The sequence below is a fragment of the Mytilus californianus genome, unplaced genomic scaffold, assembly GCF_021869535.1.
Source record: "Mytilus californianus isolate M0D057914Y unplaced genomic scaffold, xbMytCali1.0.p SCAF_7, whole genome shotgun sequence".
Classification (NCBI taxonomy): domain Eukaryota; kingdom Metazoa; phylum Mollusca; class Bivalvia; order Mytilida; family Mytilidae; genus Mytilus; species Mytilus californianus.
Window position 1 is genome coordinate 18,685,357 of NW_026262723.1, and position 25,607 is coordinate 18,710,963.

General features: G+C 32.1%; 2 protein-coding genes across 4 annotated transcripts in view; one reads left to right on the plus strand and one right to left on the minus strand.

Moving 5' to 3' along the window:
• Nucleotides 1-17,183, minus strand: part of LOC127708262 (oleandomycin polyketide synthase, modules 5 and 6-like) — a 207,880-nt gene extending 190,697 nt beyond the window's left edge. The window contains exons 1-4 of the mRNA XM_052213099.1: nt 17,109-17,183; nt 16,689-16,914; nt 14,389-14,549; nt 12,368-12,571 (exon numbers count right to left, since the gene is read on the minus strand). Of these exons, the coding sequence (XP_052069059.1) occupies nt 12,368-12,571; nt 14,389-14,549; nt 16,689-16,888 (565 nt within the window). The 5' untranslated portion in view covers nt 16,889-16,914; nt 17,109-17,183. The remainder of the gene's footprint in view (nt 1-12,367; nt 12,572-14,388; nt 14,550-16,688; nt 16,915-17,108) is intronic.
• Nucleotides 1-25,607, plus strand: part of LOC127709903 (patched domain-containing protein 3-like) — a 232,152-nt gene that overhangs the window by 177,803 nt on the left and 28,742 nt on the right. The window contains exon 1 of one of the 3 annotated variants that reach the window (XM_052215597.1): nt 13,622-13,918. The exons of the other annotated variants lie outside the window; for them this stretch is intronic. The gene's annotated coding sequence lies outside the window, so the exon portion shown is untranslated. Of the gene's footprint in view, nt 1-13,621; nt 13,919-25,607 lie in introns of those variants that run through there. 3 annotated transcript variants of the gene reach the window in all.

Genomic DNA, 25,607 nt, shown 5'->3' on the forward strand with positions numbered 1-25,607 from the left:
TACTTGAAGAAAATTAAAACTACTGGGGTCGTTAAACTGCCGTTGGAAAAGTTCTTTTTCAATGAAATTCAAATTTACACATCTCTCTTTGAGCTCACTTTTTACCTTACGGAGCTTATCTACAGGGACTATTCCCGAAACCTCTGAGGAAACAGCAAATTGTTGAAGTATGAGTTTCGCAATGCTTTCAATATTTGCCTCCTGCTCTAAAACAGCTATAACCGGAATTCTACAGCTTAGATATTCATATATGTTGTTTATCAATGACATTCCTTTCATTGAGTCAATGCCGAGATTAACAAATGTAGTAATTTCATCTGTACTTGAAAGTTCTATTGCAAACGCATCTGCAACAATCATTTTGAGGGCGTCAATAATTTTGGCATGACGTTTTTCTTCAGGCAGTCTCATTATTTCCTCTATATCAATATTAATCTTGTTATTTGGTTTTGCTGTGAAAATGTCCAGTAAGTTTAGTTCTGTCAATATTGGTAGAAGTTTTGAGGTTAAATGAATCATATCAGGAGATTGGCGGACGATAGTCTCCCATTTGAATATTCCATATACCATTTGGGTAAAATTCTTACAGAGAGCATGAAGAAAACATTCCATAATTTCATCTGGTTTTAAGCTTTGGTAACCTTGAGTATTCAGATGGCGCTCCACGTTTTCATATGCTGTAAGTAAACCAAGATGTAATGCACCCCAGTTTATTGTTTGACCACTTATACCAATTGATCTACGGTAGAAGGCAAACGTGTCCATGAATGCATTTCCAGCTCCATAGTTAGTTTGTCCACTATTTCCAAAAACGGAAGTTATAGACGATTGAAGCACAAAATAATCAAGGTTCATGCTTTGAGTAAGACTGTAAAGATGTAGCGTTCCCAAAACTTTAGGTTTCAAAACTTTCTCAAATTTCTCTTCTGTCATATGAACAATGATTGCGTCCTCAAGCACAGCTGCACCATGAAACACTCCCTTTAAGGGATATAATGGACATTCCTCCCGATACCTGTCAAACGCTTGCTTTAAGGACTCATAGTTTGCGACATCACCCTGTAATGAAATGATTTGACAACCATGTTTCTCTTCTAAAAATTTTATTTCTGAAAGTTTGTCTCCCGTGGGTATGCTTCTAGCAATGGTTGCAATACAGCCACCTCCCATCGCTGCAATGAGATTTACGATCTCCCATCCAAGCCCAGTGAGCCCTCCAACTATCATGTAACCGGCGGACCTATGAAAAATTCGGCTTTTGTCTGTTTTTACAGCAACTGTAGGTGCCTGAATACAATTATTCATCTGACTGTTTAGGTTAAAATTTACAATAGAAATTCCTTCCAGTTCACCTGGGGAACTTGGTGTTATACAATCCACTTTAGCAAGCAATGATCGCAATGTTTTAACTTGCATTTCTAGTCGGCGTTCACTCATGATTTCATCATAGTTTATGATATAAATTTCAGTATTTGGCAGTCTCTGGCGAAGTATTCGTTCTCTAGACTTATTTATGAATTGCGATGGTGCAATGATTTTGGAAGCAAGAACGCAAAGTTTTGTGGACATTCTGACAAGACTATTTGAGTTATCCAAGAGAAGAACTAATTGACATTGGCCCTCCATTTTGCATTTTTCTATAAAGTCAACATCATCCAAAAGAAATACAACTTTGCGTTTAACTGCATTTAAAATTGATTTCAGTAGATTTATGTCAAGGCCCATATTTTTGCCATATATAATCCCAATCGGACTTTTTGCTTTAATTTCTTCCAAAATAGCAAGGTACAAAATGCATTCATGCATTAATCCAGGTCTGTAATGTCCTTTGAATTCATCAACTGGTATAAGACATGTCTTAGGGACAAAAACTATGTTCGTTACAGTGCTGGGGAAACAGCTTACAAAGACTCTTCCAGTATTTTCCGATCTGCTGGGGTAAATTCGGGATTTATTCAAACAGCTCGCAGAACGTTCATTACTGCTGCTTTCTTCTGTCAATCTACCATAGAATTCTGTAGCTAAAACTGGATGACCATCTTCTCGAGAAGATTTCCATGGATCCTGGTCATCTATTGCCATCGTTGTTGTAACAGGAAACGTTTTATGGACTACAGCTGCTAATTCAACATCTATCTTAGTCTGTCTAGTGTGATCATACAACATTTGTTTGACATTTTCAATAAAAAACAAGTTCTCCATTTTTGTGAAACTTGTAGATCTCAACTCAAGGTGTTGGCTCTTGTTGTACGGATTCATGCGATGTCCCTGGGAATCATCAGTTAATCTTATAACTTGATTTATGTATATAAGATCATTACAACACTTGAATTCTGGAGTATAGCAAAACATCTCTTCCTTTTGTGCATTTTCTATAATCAACGGCAAAAGGTGTACGTTTGAAACATCAGTGACATCGACAAGTCTCACGCTAGAGTACGTCCTTTCGCGTACAAGACACCTGCACATACCCCAAAGTTCAGAACCAGTTACATTATATATGTGATCGTCCACAATATTTGGTTGTGCTTTCTCTGTTATGACATAAATCGGAATATCAATTGCTTCTGACAAAAACATCTGGAGCAGTTTTAGTAAGATCAAGCATGAAACTTTTATACAGTGATAAATTTCATCTGAGTGCAACTCTTTCGAAAAATGTCTAAATCCTGGAAAGTATACTATTTCTGAAATATCGCACCATTTCATGTTGTTGTTTGCTATCGTCATCTGTATTTTCTGTAACATCCTGTCTGAATCAAAAACTGTGTCAGAGGTAACATCTAAGAATGTCATAACATTACTGTGATCCTTAGATAATGACTTCAAACAATCATACGACGAAGAAGTTAGACAAATGGACATAGTATTCTGAAAGTCGTCTCTTTGACTTTTTAGTTTTTCCATTTCAACAGGTAACCATCTGGTTCCATAGGTTTTTTCTGACAAAGAGGTATATGAAAACCCGGGTGCAACATTTTTCACCTCATAGTTTTCAATTGCTGCTACAACTTCGCCACTTTCAGTCAGTAGAAGTAAATTGAGAAAGGCTTGTTGGATAGTAGACTGCATCATTCTTCCAAATACATACATTTTCTTCCTTGGAGATGTCCTCACAGTTATAGCTCCTAAACGTATAGGAATTGGGCGAGACATTTCGGCTGCTAGTCCCTCATACTGCGCAAGAGTTGAAATCCATGAAATTGACAATGTTTGCAATACCCCGTCTAATATGCATGGATGTAGATGCAAGTCATGCATTTCCTTCGCTACTGCATCTGGCACATTCATTTCTGCAATATATTCTGTGTCCGATCTCCAAGAATTTCCAATGACTGTCAAAGAGTATCCGTATTCGAATCCCAAGTCTCGTAAAGTGTCATAAAATTCTTGTTGACTCACATATATCGGGCATGATTTCTTGATTTCTGAAACATTAACTTGAACTAGGTCGTCACGTTTCGTTTCTGAGTAATGTCCTTTACAAATAATATCTTTCTTCTTTCTGACTTCGAAAGAGCCAAATTCTTTAGATACACTAATGTCCAATTCAACTCCTTGGTTTTGTCCTAGACCAAGAGGTTTTATAAAGTGCAAACTGATAGACGTTTTAGATAGTGGATGGTTACTGTATATCTTCGACACAGAAAGTCCAATTTCAGCATGAATCGCTCCAGGTGCAATGTGTTGTTTATCAAGAACATGTTCATACACATATGGTGTCTTCTCTTCAGAAATTGTGACTTTGAAACCATCTGATAAGGGTTTCCTAGACACAAAGGGATGTGTATCACTCTTTGTAGTTTTAAGCTGAAGGGTAGCTCTTACAGCATTTGACATCAACAATTTACCAGATCTGTTAAATTTGTATCTAGGTATATCTGTTACAGATGTTATATTTTTGATTAATTTATCCAGTTTTACAGGAACATTATGCATATATAGTTCAGCAATTGCTTTTGTAAACGTCCTATGTTCGTCTGGATTATTACAAGATGTTATACATGTAGTCATCGCTTCATCATTTGTTATTTTCTTCAGATGTGCACGTAGAACTGGCTTTGGTCCTATCTCAACAAAAATATTATTTTTGTTAGGGTGTATGGCTGCAGCAACAGCTTCTCTAAGTAAAACAGGTTTAAGTAGGTTTGAAGACCAATATTCTGCTGTTCCCATTTCAGGTCCATTGACATGTTTACCTGAAAGTGTAGATATAATTGGAATCTTTGGATCTCTGCCTTTCAAATTTTTGAGTTCAAGTTCAAGCTGTTTACTAGCTCCAGTCATATGGTAACTATGGTAGGCACATGTAACGTCTAATTCTTTCGATAAAACTGACCGAAACTCGTCCTTTGATAAAATTGTTTCTTTTAAATGATTTATTGCATCTGCGTCTCCAGATACTACACACGTTTCATGACTACTATAAACAGCAATGCCTAATTTGTTTTCATAACTTTTGCATATCTTTTCCATTTGTTCAGTGTTGCAGTGACCCACAACAATCATTTTACCACCTGCAGCTTTTGATGAAAGGAAAGATCTGTGATATGATACTTGAACAGATTCTGGTAGAGTAAGGCATCCAGCTGCATATGCAGCAGCCACTTCACCCACTGATTGTCCTATGATCAGATCAGGAGAAACTCCAATATCACTCCACAAACTGAAAAGTCCAACTTGACATGCAAATATTGCCAACGGTCCGAGAAAGGGGTCTTTTAAAAAGTCTTTTGACTGATTTTGCAATGTTTCAAGTATACTCACTTTTGTGTACTTCTTAAGTTCTTTGTCTATTTCCATAACCGTTTGTTTGAAAACCTTATTAGAAGAAAGAAAACCTTGACACATTCCTACCCAAACTGTGCCAACGCCGCAAAAAAGAAAGACTATTTGAGCTGACTTTGTCTTTAGTGTGTTTTCATCTTCTGTGATACTAAAGGAGATTAACTGTTCAGTCAGGTCATTTAAACTGTTTGCGACTACTGCATGTCTGTTACTGTAATGACTTCTTTTCAGAAGGGATGTATAAGATAAATCTTCTATTTCGTAGCTTTCCGACTTAATTTTCTCAACAAAATGTTTAATTGTATTCATCAAGGCATCCTTTGATACTGAAGAAAAAGCTACAATGAAATGTATCTGAGACGCTTTTTTGGTTTGGTCGACAGCACGTTTTGTCATGGGGAGCTGCTTTACTATCGCATGACTGTTTGTTCCTCCGAACCCGAAAGAATTTACGCATGACAATTTTGTTTCATTTTTATGTGCCTCCCATGTCCTCAAACTTGTAGAAACCTCTAGTGGAATTTCATCAAAATTAATTTTAGGATTACCATTATCCGGTGAGTAGTGAAGTGATGGAACAATTTGATGATTTTTCATCATAAGCAGAACTTTGATCAAACCTGCTGTTCCAGCAGATGATTCTAAATGACCAATATTTGTCTTCACGGAACCGATTGGAATTTTTCTATCTTTTGGCATATAAGGCGCAAAAAAAATCTGCTAAGGCATTGGTCTCGGTTGGATCCCCAATAGGAGTTCCTGTTCCTGAAATTAGATCTTGAAAAATAATTTGAAGAAACAAAAACGCCGATTATTACCGTTAAACGTTGAAAAATGATAATTAAGAAATCACATTTCTAAAATTACAAATTGAATTAAAAATTGTATCTGATTCATACAGCATTATATAAAACGTGATCAAATGCGTTTTAATCTAAATAACAGATGTTAGCATGTTCTTATCAATATTCTTTTCGAATATAGGTCATAATATCAAACGTTCATTCAAAGTTTTTCAGTTATGGACAGGTTTTTTGTTTTGCATCCACCGTTTCAAATTTAGTCTGATATCGATTTGGTTATTATAATATACTGTGCATACATACTTGTGCACTGTACAAAGTATTTACCATGTGTCTCAATGTACTGAATGTCTGATGGAGAAATATTGTAATTAGAATATATTTTTTGCAACAAATATTTCTGTTGATTTCCTGATGGAGCTGTGATTGGCACATTTTCTTTTCCATCTTGATTACATCCCGACATAACAACTCCCCATATCTTGTCACCATCTTGCTTCGCCTTGAAAAAAAAGTGTATAACTGTTCGAGCAGGCAGTTAATGGATGTATTTTGGCATCGGCACAAATTATTCTCAAAAACCAGAAATTGCACTCAAAAGATTTACTCATAAAGGTATAACATATGAATATAAAAAGATTACTTGATTTAATACAAGTAACAAAAAACTATATTGAACAGTCCAGACATATAAAACGTTTTAGCGCATTCCAAGCTGTAAATAGTTATTTTTGTCGATGCTGAACTCTATCATGTCAATGCTGGTTAAAAAAAAATAAAAAAACAGAATGTGTTCTCTATATGAAGTAAAGAGTAAATATTGAGTAAACGTGAATTAAGCTAGTCAGTACATACCATTAAGCGTTTGTTATATATAAATGGAGACATAAGAATGGATGTATGACATGCCGTTGATTCACGGGTATGGTGTTCATATGTTTACTGTTTATCAAAAGTTGAAGTAGTTCAAATGCTAAGATTTTTCTACCACCAGATATAGGTTGCCGTATTTGACAAAACTGTTCAGAATTTTTGGTTATCGATTCCCTTCAAATTCGGTAACTAATAGTTTCTTTTGTACTTGTATTATTGTCATCGTTAGTATAAATATTTTCGCATAAATTGCATAACTGGAAATTCATGTTTTTTTACGTTTTGGTTTAAATACCTGTCTTTTTCACCAATTCAAGATAAGAAGGTTGAGGTTAATAACTAACATTATAAGTTTAACCATGATATACATTAATGCAGATGTCTAACCAGAAATCGGACGTAGGTCGTGTCGGTATTTCTAAGATTTCATTTGTCAAATCAGATTGTTCTATCAGTGGTTTATTTGATGGTTGTCTCTTGATAACATAGATAAAATGATAATAACTTATCCGGACATCGGGTGATTTAAGGCTTTATGTATTCTAATTGTATCTATCGCTTATATTCTAATTGTACGATGAAATAACCACTTTTTGGGCTTTACACTCTGTTGTAAACATGTATGTAGTTTAGATAAGAATAAAACATTTAACTGAATTTATGTTTATATATATATATATATATATATATATATATATATATATATATATATACAACTTGTGATATATATATATACAACTTGTGATCCGTTTATTTGGCAATCGCCAATGGCAGTCAGCAGGATTTAAGAACATTTGTTGTTCGACCTGTAAGTCAAATGCGTTTTGTTAGAATATACTTTTTCACTTTTTTGGTCTTTTGGAAAATGTTGTTTGTGCTGTATTTAGACCCCTCTAACAAGAAATTTGTTTTGCATGCACACGTTGTCTTCAATTTAGACTTGTTTATATTTTTTCGTTTGGGCTTGTATTATATTTGCCTTCGGGTTTATATGATCCGTTCATCCTATTTTGACTCCTCAAAATTCAAGAGTCTATCCCAAATTGAGGTAAATTATGTGGCCTTCCAATAACCGTTTTGATTCCTAACATCACTGAAGAGACATTAATTGTCGAAATCCGGATATGGTGTACAAAAAATATGTGCACCTTTGTTTGCGGTATACCATCTTCGCCGCAAGTTTATTGTTTTCTGTTTGGTATTAAATTTAAAGTTAAGATCCATTTATTACACCTTGTGATCCGTTTATTTGGCAATCGCCAATGGCAGTCAGCAGGATTTAAGAACATTTGTTGTTCGACCTGTTAGTCAAATGCGTTTTGTTAAAATAGACTTTTTCACTTTTTTGGTCTTTTGGAAAATGTTGTTTGTGCTGTATTTAGACCCCTCTAACAAGAAATTTGTTTTGCATGCACACGTAAAAAAAATGGCGGTTTTTATCCAACGCAATCATAGGTTTGAACGTTGTTTTCAATTTAGACTTGTATATATATATATATATATATATATATATATATATAAACATAAAGTCAGTATATATTCAATATATATATATATATATATATATGTATGGAATATATATTTGCCTCACCTATCTAATTGTAGCAGCGGTTTCAAATATTATAGTTATTCCACCGGACAATTCTGAGATAAATCCAGTCGTAGTGCAATACAAATTTATTGACAGAAATTATGGCAACATTTCAAGCTGTAGCTTTAGAAAATATTGGCATTTTCAGACCAGAAACATGAATTAAAAGCTCTAAATGTTGTCTCGATTAAGATAAGCTTTGGGCTGAAGGAAAACCAGGAACTACACAGGTTAGAAAAATTGGTACCGTCAATGTTATTTATTCTTTAATCTACACGATGGATCCAGAAGAAGATGATATTTTTGCATCATTTGATTTGTCGGAGGACAATATAAAGAATTTTACAAAAGTGAAGGAGAAATTTGAAAAGTACTTTATGTTAAAAGGAGTGTAATTTTCGAACGAGCACATTTCGATTCTACTAAGGGAAGCCAGACGAATGTGAATGAGAATTTAATTCTGTTTCATCTTTATACACATTAACTGAATATTGTAGATACAACGATTTAAGACATGTAGTGAGATCGTTATCGATATTAAGGATTATAATCTGTCTTACAAAATACAGCTTGATCCGGATCTTACTCTTAAGAAAGTAACTGATACGGCTCTCCAATTAGAGACGTAGAAAAACAGCAGACTATAACGATGAATGACTACTCGAACACTCATGTTAACCTGTAAAACCAAAATTCCGTTGATTTAAATTTGTAATAAGAAACAGAGAACACCTTTCCAATTACAACAACAAAAGGCTTGCCTAAGATGCGGAATATCACTCCAGAGAAAATGCCTACCTAGAGGAGCAAAATTATACAAGTATTTAAATATCGGACACTGTGCCAAATGTTGCAAGACCGAAAAACAGTTGAATTACTCAGCGTTCATTCAGAGTCGGGAGGATTTCTGAAAACAATTGACAAATGATGGAAACTTCCATAAAACTGAGTGGTCCATGTATCACAAACTTATATGTTGTAGGAAAATGTCAGTGCATGCTTGAAATATAGGACACATTTAGTGTTCGTGATATAAATGTCGTTAACGGATTAAATAAACAACTACTAGGTAGGCCAGTTATTTCACTAGATACATTATTGATAATATTGATGTTTCGTCTGTCAACGCGAGTAGCAGAGCGAATAGTTTCTTTCATGGTAAGTATCCTAAGATATTGAAAGATCCAGGAAAAACGAAATGAACATACAGTATTCAGCTAGTTCTAGATGCGAATCTGTTCGTTTTATCAACATCGCCATGAGTACCGTCCCTCTATGTATTTTAAAAACCGTCAGTAAAATTCATGGTTCAAATTATAGAGGCGCCAGGAGGTAGGGTAAATACAGACAAAGTAAAAGCTATTCCCGGGACGGAAAAGCCAACTGACATATAAGGAGTAAGGCTTTTTGGGGGGAATGGTGAACTAATGGTAAACTAACTTAACAAATATTCATACAAGGTGACAAAGCGCTTGTGAGCTTGTGAGCTTCTTAAGACACTTAAAGCTTGGCATTGGGTAATAGCACAAGAAACTGTGTTAACAGAGATAAAACTAGCTTCGTCCGAACACTTGGACATAAGGATCCATAAAAAGGTCACTATAGTGTCAGCTGACGCGTCATCGTTTGGATCAGGCCCAGTCATTAGGCAAATACATTGAGAAATATTGTAGCTTGTTGCGTATGTTTCGCGCTCTATGTCAGATACAGAGCAGCGCTACGCACAAATAAAATGGGAACAGTGGCTTCGACCTGGGCGTTTGAAAAATTCAGCAATAATTTGATAGGTAAAAATTACATTCTCTTAACTGACCACAAGCCGATTGTACTGTTACATATCAGTAAAGGTATCATTACAGAACATTCTACACGAAAACAAATCTTCAGACGCGCCTTTCGAGGTTAGATTATACAATCGAGTACGTACCGAGGTTAAATTTTAAATGATATTTATCTAGATCACTAGTATACAACTCGAGTCGAATGAATTCGTGACCGAGACAAGAGAGTACATGTGAACAAAACATGAGGAACGAGTGCTGAAAGATGACATATACAATAACCTATGTTAATTGCAAAGAAGTGTAGACAGAAAAACAGTTTGAAACCGCACTGAAATCTAAATGGAGAGTTCACTTTCGTTGAATGGAGTAGTAGAACGCAGCGTCCAAACAGTTAAAATATCCGTAAAAAGGCGGACAATGAATACATTACTTTGCTTAAGATCGAACAAAGACGCTTGTAAATGGTTATAGTCCAGTAGAATTTTTGATAGGGTACACACTATGAACTTTTGTCCCAATCGCTGCGAAAAAACTCGCACCTAAATGACAAAACGTTCACGAGTTGTCGATCTAATCAATCTAAGCAACAAAAAAACATAATGACAGACAACATCGTACAGCACCATTTTCGAAGGTTAAAACTTATGATCGAATTAGAGGTAAAAGGTAATAATTAAAGCGCAATCAAATGAATCTCGTTCTTATATCATACAAATTGCCAGTCACAGTGTCGAAATTTGTAGACTCTTTTCTAATTTGCCTCAAAAACCAAAAAATACTAAACTTGTCTACAGTAAACATTTAAGTAAAGGAAACTCCGTCTTTCTTATCTAAGTGGTTTGTAGAACACATCTTACTAAATCAATCAATACTAAATATTCCCTTGGTAAAATTTAGTTGGTTTAAGTCAAGTACGCAAAGCTTAAGTGCAATACAAACAACTACGATAACGTCTACGATTATTCCTTGGTATAAGGTACTGTTGAGGAAACTTCAATTTTTGAAAATACATAACATCAGTCGAAAGTGTATAGTTTCGTAGAAATGAAAAGATTACAAGGGACACATGTGATTGATAAATAAAATAATTTTAAGCATTTTTTTCAGTCTTGATTTTTCAAAAATATACCATCAATAAGATGGTTGATTTGCTGCCACACAATTTTTAGTATTCAACATTAAGGGAATTGTGGTTTAAACATTGTGTCAAAGGTAGCTAAACATCCCACCTGTATGGCAGTCGTTTAAAGTTCCGTTATCTAGTTGATAGTAAACTGACAAAGACGCCGATTAATAAATGCATATGTTTGATGATGTTATCAGATGCTTAAGTTACAATATAGGTTCTTATTATATTCTTTTATCAGAAATTCTGGATGGCACTGTGGACAGACACGGAAAAAAATATCATAAAACGACTTCAACAACATGTACATTTTCTAAAGTAGGAAATTAATCATATTTTATTTGATTGATGCATATTTAGCATTGTGTTGTCAAATAATCTATGGCTTATTTGTACATCCGATTAACGAATGATTCCCATACATTTATTTATAAAAACATAAATACATATATATATTAATAAAATGTTAAATCAGGTCGTGTACAAATTCTTAAATTCATAAAAAAAACACAAAAATCAGGTAAGTAGATAGTAAAATATTATATATATATTTCGTTCAAACAGAAATTAAATACCCCAACAACAATGCAAACCTATTGATCTGTAAAAAACTGAAAGTGTGTTGAAATGTTACAAGGATTACATTGAAGAAAATAAATGATTCAAATTTGGACACTTGATACGTTGTCTCCTAAAGCTATTATCTTAATTTTTTTATAAAAATCTAGAATGTACGTGTTGTAACATTATGTGTAACAATATGCTGTAACTTATTCAAATTGTTTACCTGTTTAAAGGATTTCAATACTACTATTCCGCATCCTTCACCTCGTGCATATCCATCTGCATCTTTTGAAAATGTATGACTTTTTCCCGTTTTGGAAGTCATTCTTGCTTTACTTAATGCCATATAATTTATTGGTGTTATTACACTGTTAACGACACCACAAATTGCCATTGGACAATCTCCTAAAATGTTTACAAGACACAAGAAAAATTAAAAAAAAAATCAAATTATTACACAAATTTATTATTTAGTTGATATAAACTTGACTCTTAATTCCCTTTTTAAATATGTTATTATGACCTTAAAATCGTTACAAGACTTTCTTTCTCATTCAAATAATTGCTTAATCATGTATAAGAAAGTTTAAATAAACATATCTTCTTAGAACTATGCTCAATTAGCATCTTGTTCCAGATATATCCCTGAATATTTTGTCTGCACTGTATACTAAAAATGTTCAAACCTTTGTGTGTGTTTTTAATCAATTCATTTTACAATTGCTCAGATAACAAAACAGCCGAATATTGGGATGTTTGTTTATATTTCATATCAAATTTTATTGATAAATTGTATTTTTTTTTTTTATCAAAGATTAAATGCAATGTAAGCATATACCTGATCTTATAGCTTGACACCCGAGATGAATGGCTACTAATGCAGAAGAACATGCTGTGTCCACTGTCATTGAAGGACCCCTAATGTCGAAGAAATAGGACAGACGATTTGAAATGATGCTAGTTTGTGTCCCAGTTACAAGAAAATTGTTGAATTCGTGCGGTGCATCGTTAAGCCCTAATGATATATCTCTATTCATACACCCTGAAAGAAAAAAAATGTTTTAAGATTCCTCATGAATGAATAAGTCTTTTTAAGCGAAATATACGTCTGGATATCTTAATATTAAGCCTAGTATGAATTTGTTTTTACAACTGTTCAAAAATAATAAATATGAAGGTTTGACGAAGTTATTGATTACTAGAAAACTTAAACCTCAGACTGTATCTCAATATTATCCGTAAAAATAATAAGTCTTTTCATCAGGAAAACACGGGAAAATAAAAAAATAAATAAATGTTGCTCTATTTTAAAATGCTTACACCGATATGAAGTGATTACTAACTCCAAATTTATTTCTGCAGGTTTACACCCTTCGCAATTTAAAAAAAAAACATTTCAGAAGAGACCCTATTGCAATTTTGAGGATTAAAATGGTGATAATAGAATTATCTTCACAAAAATGCTTATATTTCATATGGGCATACATCCGATACAAACCGGTTCGGCTGGATCAGGGGAACAACTGACCATTTCTTATATTATTTTGGCCTCTTAAAGGGATTTTACTGCATTTATTTAGTTCATGAGAGATATAAATAACGTATGGAATTCTCCAGCACTACGATTGGACGATTCCTTACCAGACTAGCCGGATGGGACTGACTCGTGAACACCCTTGCGGAAAAGTTTATTGATTTCTTACAATGCTATATTCATAGAGACTCAAAATGGAGTAAACGCTTGTCTTCATACGAAAGATTTATATTTTCATGGTTATTATTAGACTTTTGCAATAAGAACATCCGGGAAAAGCTATGTCAGAGGAGTCCCTTTGAGTCATGTTTTTTTCTTAAGTCCAACAGGGAGATTGAATGTATTGGTTTCAGAAGAATAAAATAAAAAAAAACATTATATGTTTCTTCTTCCGCTTAAGATGTATTCAATGTTATCACAATCCTGCAGAAGACTATTTTTTGGGGGGACTATAACCTTCACATTATAATCATATCGTGTTATAGAATGTTACCTTACATGTAATTTTGCGGTAAATTTATTTCTATTCGTTACCTACTCGAGTGACGTACTTTAAAACAGTGGTGTTAGGAATGAGTTTAAAACACAAAAACTTTCAAAGTTGTTTGAGAGGTTTACATTATGAAACTGTTTTTTTAGTTTTAGCTCCAATTTTATTTACGTAACGTTCGTTTATTTTAAGTGAACAGCAGATTCTCGGACTTAATAATTTGCATACCATTAAAAGTGTATTTTAGACAGTGCGAATGATTTTTACTATTATGTGTTTACTTACCTACGCATTTAATAGTTCATTACGATTAGAAGCTCGGTCGTGCTTATCAAAAATGGAAAACGCATATTTAAGTCTGTCTGGTAAGTTATTTCTCTTATTCTTTATCAATTTAATGAATATTTTTTTCGAATCCAGCAACATAAAAATAACATGTGTAAAAATCATTATAAGTATCAATGTATCATGCGTATACATCATCAAAACACTCAACAGTGTTCAATCGCATCAATTTTATAAGATTTAATTTTATACTAAGACCTCCTATTCATAAAAACAGTCATACGTATAATGCATTTTATGTATCGATATCTCGAATTTTAATTTGTTGATATGTACTGTTGGTTAACATTAACGACTTAATGTTACTTCTTACGTAAAGTATTTTGATACGTGTCATCAATTTTCATCTTCATGAAATTGTATGCATGTCAAAATGTGATGTAAAAACATAAAAGACACAAAATTACTCTATTTTAAGGTAAAACAACTTTAGATTGAATAAAATTATATTTTCTAATTTTTATCGGATTGAAATATAATAAATTGTAACCTATATAAACGCCAGTGGTTGTTCCCTTTATTTGTTCTCTAGTGAAACCTCCGTCTTCTAAAGCTGAATAAGCAACTTCAAGGGCAAGACACTGCTGCGGGTCCATCCATCCTGCTTCAGAATCACTGATTCCAAAAAACTTGTTGTCCCATTTGTCATAACTAATAAAAGTAGGGACATGAATACAAAGACATATGCTAATATCAAACAACCTTTTTACTGTAAAATAGAGGTAAGAAGCATATTTGAAAAAGTTTTATGTGTCTTTAACATAGAGTAAATATTACAACTGACCAAAAAAATACAATTTTAAGATTTTATTTACAATTAGTATTAAGCATCAGATCGAAGTGTCTACTCCATTTTCAATTTAAGATATAATCTTTTCCTTGGAACCGGTGCAATTCTTAGAGTTAGGTATTTTCATTTGAAATTCCTCAATATTTGTTTTGCATTTGTAACTTATTTTTCTTTAAAATACTGCTGTCCCAAACCACCGCATCGGAATATAATTTGTACACCTTAAACACTTCTTAAAAGTTTGATCTCATTCTCTATTTACTTAAGAGTGTTACTTGTGAATGATAAATTGTCTACATTATAAAATAAATTGAAATAGGGTTCCGTTTAGACTGCTTTTACGGATTAAATTCTCATTTAGTTCATATAATGCAATATCAAAAAACACTTAAATGATTAAGAATTTATAAATTTTTAATTTAACGTTTTTAGAACAGAAAAAGAAGAACAAATTGGGAAAAACAACATTTTATAAACCTGATAAGAATATCTGAAGAATAAACAAATGCAGAGTCAACATATATACGTTAAATGATTTACAAGCAGATATTTTGACTTAGGGATTTATACGTAAATGTAAGTTTTGCAAAACTTTTGAAGACGAAAATTTATCCAAACGTGTTTCATATATCATTGTTCTTGATATCTTCCAGTAAAACAAACGGTCGCTAGCATACGTATCTACTATTATGTGTTTGAAAATATTTCTAGAGAAACCACTACTTGGATCATTCATAGCCAAAGAAAAGATTGTAAATTCCATAAGGTGATATAACCTACAGGTGTTTTATCAGAAGAGTTAATTCATGAAAGATAAATGTTATTCGTGTTTTAATCATATTGACTATAATGTATACATAAAAGTGTTTAAATGGTTATAAATTAAACTATACATACAAAATAAGAACAATCAATCAAATATTAATTTTTATTCGTACTTGAGTATGTACTGTCATGAACAATTTTCGATTATTGTACAATGTGTTATTCTAAATTACTAGTCCATTCCTGAATTCATATTGATGTTTACATCATATACAGACGTGCCATGTTATAATGTTGACATAAATTTTGGACCTGGAATAATGTCTTGATATCATGTAAGATACAATCTTACTTTCGGTACAATTTCATACCTGTACCAATGGTTTTAAAATACAGTTATTTGAATCACAATGTTTTGTTCCAATTACGCAAAAATGTAAGAATTGATCATGGCCTAATTTGGAATTGTACTCCTACTGATTGAAATCCCTACAAGAACCTGTACCAACCATTTAAAATTAAAACCGATTTAAATTTTTATGACACATGTTCAGGAATATTTAGGAAGCCACATATATATGACGAGTGGTTAAAAACATTCAAAACAAAACAGAAAGCGCTACGGACGCAACAAAATTATAAAGTGTTGTTTTCATTTTGTATAACCTTATCACTTAAACAATTAAACAAATTTATAAGCTTAACATTTTCAATCAAATAGCATATCCTAAATAGTTTAAATGCTGGACCATATAATGATAGTTGACAGATGAAACCTAGTGTAATAAGCTTTACCTGACTCGTTTCTGTGTAAAAGCTGGGAGGCCCAAAACTATAAAACCTACAGCGTCATATTTGTCCAAGTTAATTATTGTCATATCATTCAACATAACTGAAAACCTTGTTCAGATACAGGAATTACAAAGCCCATAAGCAAATTTAAAGTATCGTTGGTTGTATGCTTTTTCTGGTTTCTGGTTTCAGTAAAGTTATATTCACCATTGTTACTCATTTTTCAGTTTTTTGGACGTAAATATTCAAACCTCATATATTCAAAGCCATATAAGTTTTCTGCAATCTTCTAGTATCTTTTGTTTTGTTTTAATTCTATTGATTTTATTCTAAAAGTTACAACTTAAAATGCATTATGAGAAAGCTGTTAACCATTATGGTTAAAAATATTGAAAGATAAATTTTCTGAACTAGCTTAAAAAATGATTTCCAATGTTTCTTACTCTTTTATTAAGCCACTTTTAGAAGCATGATCCTTCCATTCATCATCCACGTCTGGAATTTCAATATGTTGGATATCCCATCTTTCCTTTGGAATGTCTTGTACATGATCTTCTCCGTTTTTAAGGACTTTCCAGAATTCATCTATGTCATCTGCGCCAGGAAATCTGCAGGCTATGCCTACTATTGCAATCTCTTCCATCTGTCAGGCTAGGAATTATTCTCAGTCTGATTTAAAGGCACATATCATCAATCAATACATTTTGTGCTGCATCGTTGGCTTATTTTTTTTTTTTTTTTTTTTTTTTTTTTTTAGGGTGATATTTTTGTAGTGTTTATAACAGTATTTACAAGCAAACATGTATTTCAACAACTTTCTTTCGAAACAAAGACTATTTGAATTTTTATTATTATTGACTCACCTTTATGTAACACATCGATAGAGCCATGGTCTGCAATATTAAAATATGTTTTGAGACCCTAATTATAATGCTTTTGATCGACGTATTTATATTCTACAACTCTACTTCCTGCATCAACGAAACATACTGTTTTAACCAATAGTGTATCTGATTTTTCTTATCATTTTAGCCTCTAAGGGTACCTTACGTCATATGTCTTTTGTTTGAAGGAAAAACATAACTGTCGTTTTACTCAACCAATAAGAAACTCACATCTGGATTTTTATTCAAACATGATACGTTATGTCTAATATCAGAAAGGATTACAGAACATGTTTTTGTTTAATATCTTTTATTGTTTAGTTGAATGCCTAAATGTTAATCATTTTCTTTTTGAATTATGCAATTTTATTAATTGAGATTTTTGCAAAGGCTGATATGTTTTTCTTTTTATGTAGACTACATATAAATTTAAATTTTGCTGAAAGAGAACGTTATGTATATATTTACATTCTTAGTTCCATATAAAACATAGTTCATCCTTATTTTGTAAGAAAAAAAGAATTCCATGCATTTTATTCATATAGCGTATATAATGGGAAATCATTTATAATTGAGACAAATAGATTGATTCATTAATTGATTGATTTGTGTTTAATGCCACTTTCAGCACTATTGTGTTATTTCGTAACGGTCAGCTTTTATTGGTGGAGGAAGCCGGAGTGCCCGGTGAGAACCATCGACCTTCGGTAGGAAAACTGACAATCCTAATCAATTAAGATTGGAGTCGAGCGCACCTGCCAAGTGCTGGATTCGAACTCACAACATCAGTGTTGGCAGGCTAGTGATACAGTAGTTCGACTATTTTTCTCTTGACTACATAGACCACTCGGCCACCGAGACCCCTGAAACAAATAGACATCATAATTGTATTATATATTTGTAGATCAACCTTTTTCTAGAAATAAAAAAAAATTGTCTATCTATTTTGGTTGTTTTGATGTTGATATGTTTGATTTTGAGTAATTTTCATTTCATAATTGTTTCCCTAGTAAAATGATATATAATTTAATATGTGATTACATCTAGATTTCTTGTATATTCAATTTAGAACATTACCTTAGAATCAAACATTTTAGTATAAAATTATACAGTCTATTAAACCATACAAATATCTTGGATTGCTGTGTACATAGTTGCGCAGTTGGACATGTTGGATGCTCAATTCAAAATAATTCTACCTACTTTAATAGAGCTTAAGCTAGGGTTGAAATCCATCAAGCAATGACAGATGAAGATATTTTTTTGTTTCTGTTCTTGTTAAGCGTACTTAATGCCCATTGAAGAAACTTTTACTCTCTAACGTACCGGGTGAATGTGGTTACACAAATACTCGTAGCTCTTATGGAAGTCGGTATCATACGTGTATTTCAAATCGTGCGCTGCAACATTAAACATTTTATAAAAAATGGACCAAAACATCAGTTTCGTCTAAAATCAACAACCAATATACCACATGGTCTTATTTTCATACTTATAAAGAAAGTCATCAACGACTTATATTCTTTTGACTGCAAATCTTGGTGCAAAAGAAAGAAATGTTATTATCATATTTTGGTTTATTTTTCAACAAATGCAGGACTCTTTGTTGAAAATCGTAATGACCTGAGTTATTTCAAAAATATGGATATTTTAGAAATTCTATTAGTAAATCAAATGAAAAATAACAACTGTAGTTTATGCAATCCTTTAACACATTTGTTTTTTAAACATTTATATTTGCTAGTACGTAGTTTTTAATTAAATGGGAATAAAAATCTGCATTTAATGTTGACACATATAGAAGATGGGTACTACCCAGATTAACAAGGAAGAACGATATGTTAATTTACAGTCAAGTGAATGTCAAATATTTTCTTAAGTTTTTTGTCTTGTTGATTAACGGTTATTTGGTATCTTTTATTAAAATTTCATGAAATACGTTTTATGAACAAGGTAAAGGATATGAAAACGACTCAAAATGCGGATGTTTCAGCTACCCAAAATGGGAGGCAATACAAAGAAAGTAATTATCAAGTCGAAAAAAGATTGCCAAACAATATATTATGTAATCTTTTGGCATCGCAGAGGTAAACATTCTTTTTAGTATAGGGTGACATGATTTTAATTCAGCAGGTTACATGTAAGTATTTTAGGCTTTCAACTGAGAAAATTCTTTGGTACAGTATAATATTGTTGATACAGTTTATATTGTTGAATATTTCGTTTTTTACAATCGTCATCTCGTTATATTAGAGTCTAATGGTTTTCTTTCATTGATTTGAATTGTATGCTTTTATATCAATTTAGTTAGTTCACTAATCGAAATTTTAAGGGGAACGTTTGGATGTTCAATCAATAAGTTTATCCCCGACGCATTTTCATGTGCCTGTCTCAAGTCAGGTACGTCGTCAGGTGTGTTAGTAGTTTTGTTATTTTGAGAATTCAGTGTTGATGACAGATCTTAGACAGTTTATGTTTAATTTAATTACAAATCTTATTTTACTCTGGACGATTTAGAGCTCGACAAATTGTATAAACACCTGTATGATGTTTGATGAAAGATTTATGTTACTTGTCTTTTTGACATTTACCCCTAATCTTTATTTCTTAATTTTTTTCCCAATCCGACAATAATTAGGAGGCCCTTCAATCCTTCAAACAATCAGTAGACCGTTTATTTTTCTATTTAGTTCAAAATTGAATAGAACATGACACTTATATTTATATATCAGACAAAATTATTTTGATTTTTTGGCGAAAAGCCGTTTCTTCCATTGTTAAAATTAGTTTAAATAGATACTACAAGGAAGATGGGGTTTTCCCATTTTGATATAATGTAAATTGCATTATATGTCAAACCTTTAAATAGATAAGCTTTAGGGTAATTGAAGATTAATATTATGATTAACTGATTTTGAACGAAATTTTTTTTTTATTTTTAAAATGTAAGATCGCATTTCACTACCTGATTTTGTATCGAACAAGGAAGTTTCGATAATGTAGGTCGTACAGTACTATTTGCTATTACATTTAAAATGTGTAATCCAAACTGACTTTGAATAGCATAGTGTTTTCTAATGATTTAAAACATATTATAAATGAGTTCATGAATCAGCATATTAACACACAGTGATGCCGAGGTCGTGCTACTTGATAACCCAAAAAATAATGTTTCCTTTATGTTATAAAAATATTAATAAAGATACAGTACTTCAAGGCAAATTAAAAAAATAGGAGTTCCATAGAAACAGATCAGAGAAACCAAAAAAAAAGCCACAAGTAAAGTTAACCCCAGATTGTCAGAGCTATGCACTGGAGAGACATATTCCTTAATTTAAAAAGATTAATAAAATATTTGAACAAAACATTTCAATAGAACAAACCCAAGTCCTGGTTTACAAGGCTGATGATACCAATGGGGACTAATAGTCAACCAGCAGAAGTATCGACCCAGTGAAAGTAATAATATTTATGGTACAAATTTAACTGCACCATTTTCAAATTAAGACAACGAATGTCTCTTCAGTGGTGATGGAGGCAAAATGTTTCGGAAACCTTAAATCTAATGAAATGGTTAAAAACACGGTGAAGAGTCGATAAAACCAAAATGGACAAAAGGTAAAGAAACTCCCGGACAATGATTCACAACTTTGAATCAGGAAGAAATGTTCCTTCATATAAAATTATTTAAAAATTGTAAAATAGCAACTTTCCATAAAACAATATCCGAATCGGTATTTTCAAGCCAGTATCGAAATACTTGCCAGTAGGCTGGTGATTTTCTCGGTATTGGAAAAGTATTGGATAATTTTTTTTTTTTTTTTTTTTATTTCCTTTGCTTTCATAGACTCGATTCAATCAAGTTAGACAATAGTGTATATCATAAATCAGTTGCATTGCAAATACACACTACTTTATAGATCAGTCTACTACCATCATATCTTATTCTTAAATCATATTGATTGCGAATTGAATTTCTATTCTTAACACGTGTTGCAGGATCTCAAAATTGACGACTTCGAATTGAAACTTCCGGCTATTTCCTCATTCATATATTATTTGGCTGGACACGTTTTTACAGTTGATCTGAACTTTACCAACAACACTTCTTTGTTAAATGTTCTACCTAAATGACCTAATATACTATTAAATATGAAAGCTTATGGATATTCTTTCCAAAGTGATTAAGGCTGTCAGATCGTTGATACAAATTAGAATAAAAAATCTAAATTAATCTATAAACACTCATCCTACATGTATTTTAAAAGACCCAAATATTGCTAAGGATCTGTCTTACCTCCATGACAAATAAATTGTTGTCTATGTAAATAAAGCCAAAAAACTTAGTTTTTGTATGTAAATCACATTTCATCAAATGATTGGTAACAGAATTAAGTATTGACAATTTGCTTCGAAAGTCAATACGTACTCCATTGACACTGACGAAAACTATTTACATTATGTTTATCAGCAGCCATTAACACTGATCTTGATAGTTGTTATGAAATTTCCTTCTATGGTGACGGTTTGAATAAGATGATGATACTAAACAATTCAAAAGATATGTTAGAGTACATATAATCTGTGGCTCCTTCCTCTAGAAACATGAAAAAAAATTACTTCTCTACACTTTACACTTTACCAATTATAAATTTATAAATGATTGAAAGAACTTTTCGAACTTTGTTTCAAAAAAAAGAATAGCCAACATCGATAGAAATATCCTGTTTTCAGAATTCTGCGTCATATTAGTAAACAAAATCAGTCGGCTAGTAGGAGTGCACAAAAATTCCCAATTGCACAGTCTGTTGAAATATCAAATCAATAATTTTAACAAATTTGTTGTCGATCAGAAATTTCAAATAATTCTAAGATATCATCCTCGATGTAATAGCGGTTAGAGTTAATGCCGTACTTCATCACAAAGTAATATTTTTCATGACCTAAAGCAAGGAATTTGTATTTAAGATTCTCATTATTGTACAAAAAGCTCTGTTTTATGAAACACTGTATTCAATCTTTCAATTCATTTGATCCGTTTCATTACCATTAAGGTATGTCCAAGACACATACAGTTTCGATATCGTATCGACATCAATATGCACCTTGTTCTATATATGTTGCAGCAAACGCAAAACCATTCGTCGACATCGATTCGATGTGGTCAAAGTTTATTCATGGTACGTTTCCTCTGGTTAAACTGTTTAATGTGTCGATATCGCAGATATCGATTCGATCTCGACGATGTATGTTCCAAATGTTTGTCTAATACGGTTGTCCATAAAGAGAATTTTGTTTCTACTTGTTTATATGTGTAATTGTCGATATTGATTCTATATTGATTCCATATTGACATAAAAAAAATCTTCATTTCATTTATTTAAGTTTATGTTCTTCGTTAAATTTTACATTAACGTACTTCTTCGAAGTACCTGATTTAACCCCTAGTTTTGTTTTCAAAGGGTGTTCGTGTTGCTCTTGCTTGAGGTTTAAGTGTTATACTTTATGAAATTTAATTTGGCCAATATACCACATGGTCTTATTTTCATACTTATAAAGAAAGTCATCAACGACTTTTATTTTTTTTGGTGGGGTTCGTGTTGCTTAGTCTTAAGTTTTCTTTGTTGTGTCATCTGTACTTTTATTTGTCTGTTTTTCTTTCTTTTTTTTTTTTTGGCCATGGCGTTGTCAGTTTGTTTTCGATCTATGAGTTTGACTGTCCTTCTGGTATCTTTCGTCCCTCTTTTATTCTTTTGACTGCAAATCTTGGTGCAAAAGAAAGAAATGTTATAATCATATTTTGGTTTATTTTTTATCAAATGCAGGACTCTTTGTTGAAAATCGTAATGACCTGGGTTATTTCAAAAATATGGATATTTTAGAAATTCTATTAGTAAATCAAATAAAAAATAATAACTGTAGTTTATGCAATCCTTTAACACATTTGTTTTTTAAACATTTATATTTGCTAGTACGTAGTTTTTAATTAAATGGGAATAAAAATCTGCATTTAATGTTGACACATGTAGAAGATGGGTACTACCCAGATTAACAAAGAAGAACGATATGTTAATTTACAGTCAAGTGTATGTCATATATAATCGTAAGTTTTTTGTCTAGTTGATTAACGGTTTTTTGGTAATAGCTAATCTTTTTTTTGTAAGTTTCATGAAATATGTTTTACGAACAAGATAATGGATGTGAAAACGACTCAAAATGTGGATGTTTCAACTACCCAAATGGGAGGCAATACAAAGAAAGTAATTATCAAGTCGAAAAAAGATTGCCAAACAATATATTATGTAATATTTCGGTATCGCAGAGGTAAACATTTTTTTTAGTATAGGGTGGCATGATTCTAATTCAGCAGGTTACATGTAAGTATTTTGGGCTTTCAACTGAGAAAATTCTTTGGTACAGTATAATTTTGTTGATACAGTTTTTATTGTTGAATATTTCGTTTTTTACAATCATCATCTCGTTATATTAGAGTCTAATGGTTTTCTTTCATTGATTTTAATTGTATGCTTTTATATCAATTTAGTTAGTTCACTAATCGAAATTTTAAGGGGAACGTTTGGATGTTCAATCAATAAGTTTATCCCCGACGCATTTTCATGTGCCTGTCTCAAGTCAGGAACGTCGTCAGATGTATTAGTAGTTTTGTTATTTTGAGAATTCAGTGTTGATGACAGATCTTAGACAGTTTATGTTTAATTTAATTACAAATCTTATTTTACTCTGGACGATTTAGAGCTCGACAAATTGTATAAACACCTGTATGATGTTTGATGAAAGATTTATGTTACTTGTCTTTTTGACATTTACCCCTAATCTTTATTTCTTAATTGTTTTCCCAATCCGACAATAACTAGGAGGCCCTTCAATCCTTCAAACAATCAGTAGACCGTTTATTTTTATATTTAGTTAAAAATTGAATAAAACATGACACTTTTATTTATATATTAGACAAAATTATTTTGATTTTTTGGCAAATAGCCGTTTCTTCCATTGTTAAAATTAGTTTAAATAGATACTACAAGGAAGATGGGGCTTTCCCATTTTGATATAATGTAAATTGTACTATATGTCAAACCTTTAAATAGATAAGCTTTATGATCATTGAAGCTTGATATTTTGATTAACTGATTTTGAACGATTTTTTTTTTTTTTTTATTTTTAAAATGTAAGATCGCATTTCGCTACCTGATTTTCTATCATACAAGGAAGTTTTGATAATGTAGGTCGTACAGTACTATTTGCTATTACATTTAAAATGTGTAGTCCAAACTGACTTTGAATAGCATAGTGTTTTCTAATGATTTAAAACATATTATAAATGAGTTCATGAATCAGCATATTAACACACAGTGATGCCGAGGTCGTGCTACTTGATAACCCAAAACATAATATTACCTTAATGATATAAAAATATTAATAAAGATACAGTACTTCAAGGCAAATTCAAAAAAATATGGGTTCTATAAAAACAGATCAGAGAAACCAAAAAAGGCCACAAGTAAAGCTAACCCCAGAGTATCAGAGCTATGCATAGGAGAGACATATTCCTTAATTTAAAAAGATTAATAAAATATTTGAACAAAACATTTCAATAAAACAAACCCAAGTACTGGTTTACAAGGCTGATGATACCCTTGGGGACTAACAGTCAACCAGCAGAGGAATGAACCCAGTGAAAGTAATAATATTTATGGTACAAATTTAACTGCACCATATCCAAATTAAGACAACAAATGTCTCTTCAGTGATGATGGAGGCAAAATGTTTTGGAAACCTTAAATCTAATAAAATGGTTAAAAACACGGTGAAGAGTCGATACAACCAAATTGGACCAAGTAAAGCAACTCCCGGACAATGATTCACAACTTTGCATCAAGAAGAAACGTTCCTTTTTATAAAATTATTTAAAAAATTGTAAAATAGCAACTTTCCATAAAACAATATCCGAATCCGTTTTTCAAGCCAGTATCGAAATACTTGCCAGTAGGCTGGTGATTTTCTCGGTATTGGAAAATAATGGGATAATTTTTTTTTTTTTTTTTTTTTTTTATTTCCTTTGCTTTCATAGATTCGATTCAATCAAGTTAGACAATAGTGTATATCATAAATCAGTTGCATTGCAAATACACACTACTTTATAGATCAGCCTACTCTCATCAGATCTTATACTTAAACCATATTGATTGCGAATTGAATTTCTATTCTTAACACGTGTTGCAGGTCCTCAAAATTGACGACTTCGAATCGAAACTTCCGGCTAGTTCCTCATTCACATATTATTCGGCTGGACACGTTTTTACAGTTGACCTGAACATTACCAACAACACTTCTTTGTTAAATGTTCTACCTAAATGACCGAATATACTTTTAGATATGAAAGCTTATGGATATTCTTTCCAGAGTGATTAAGGCTGTCAGATCGTTGATACAAATTAGAATAAAAAATCTAAATTAATC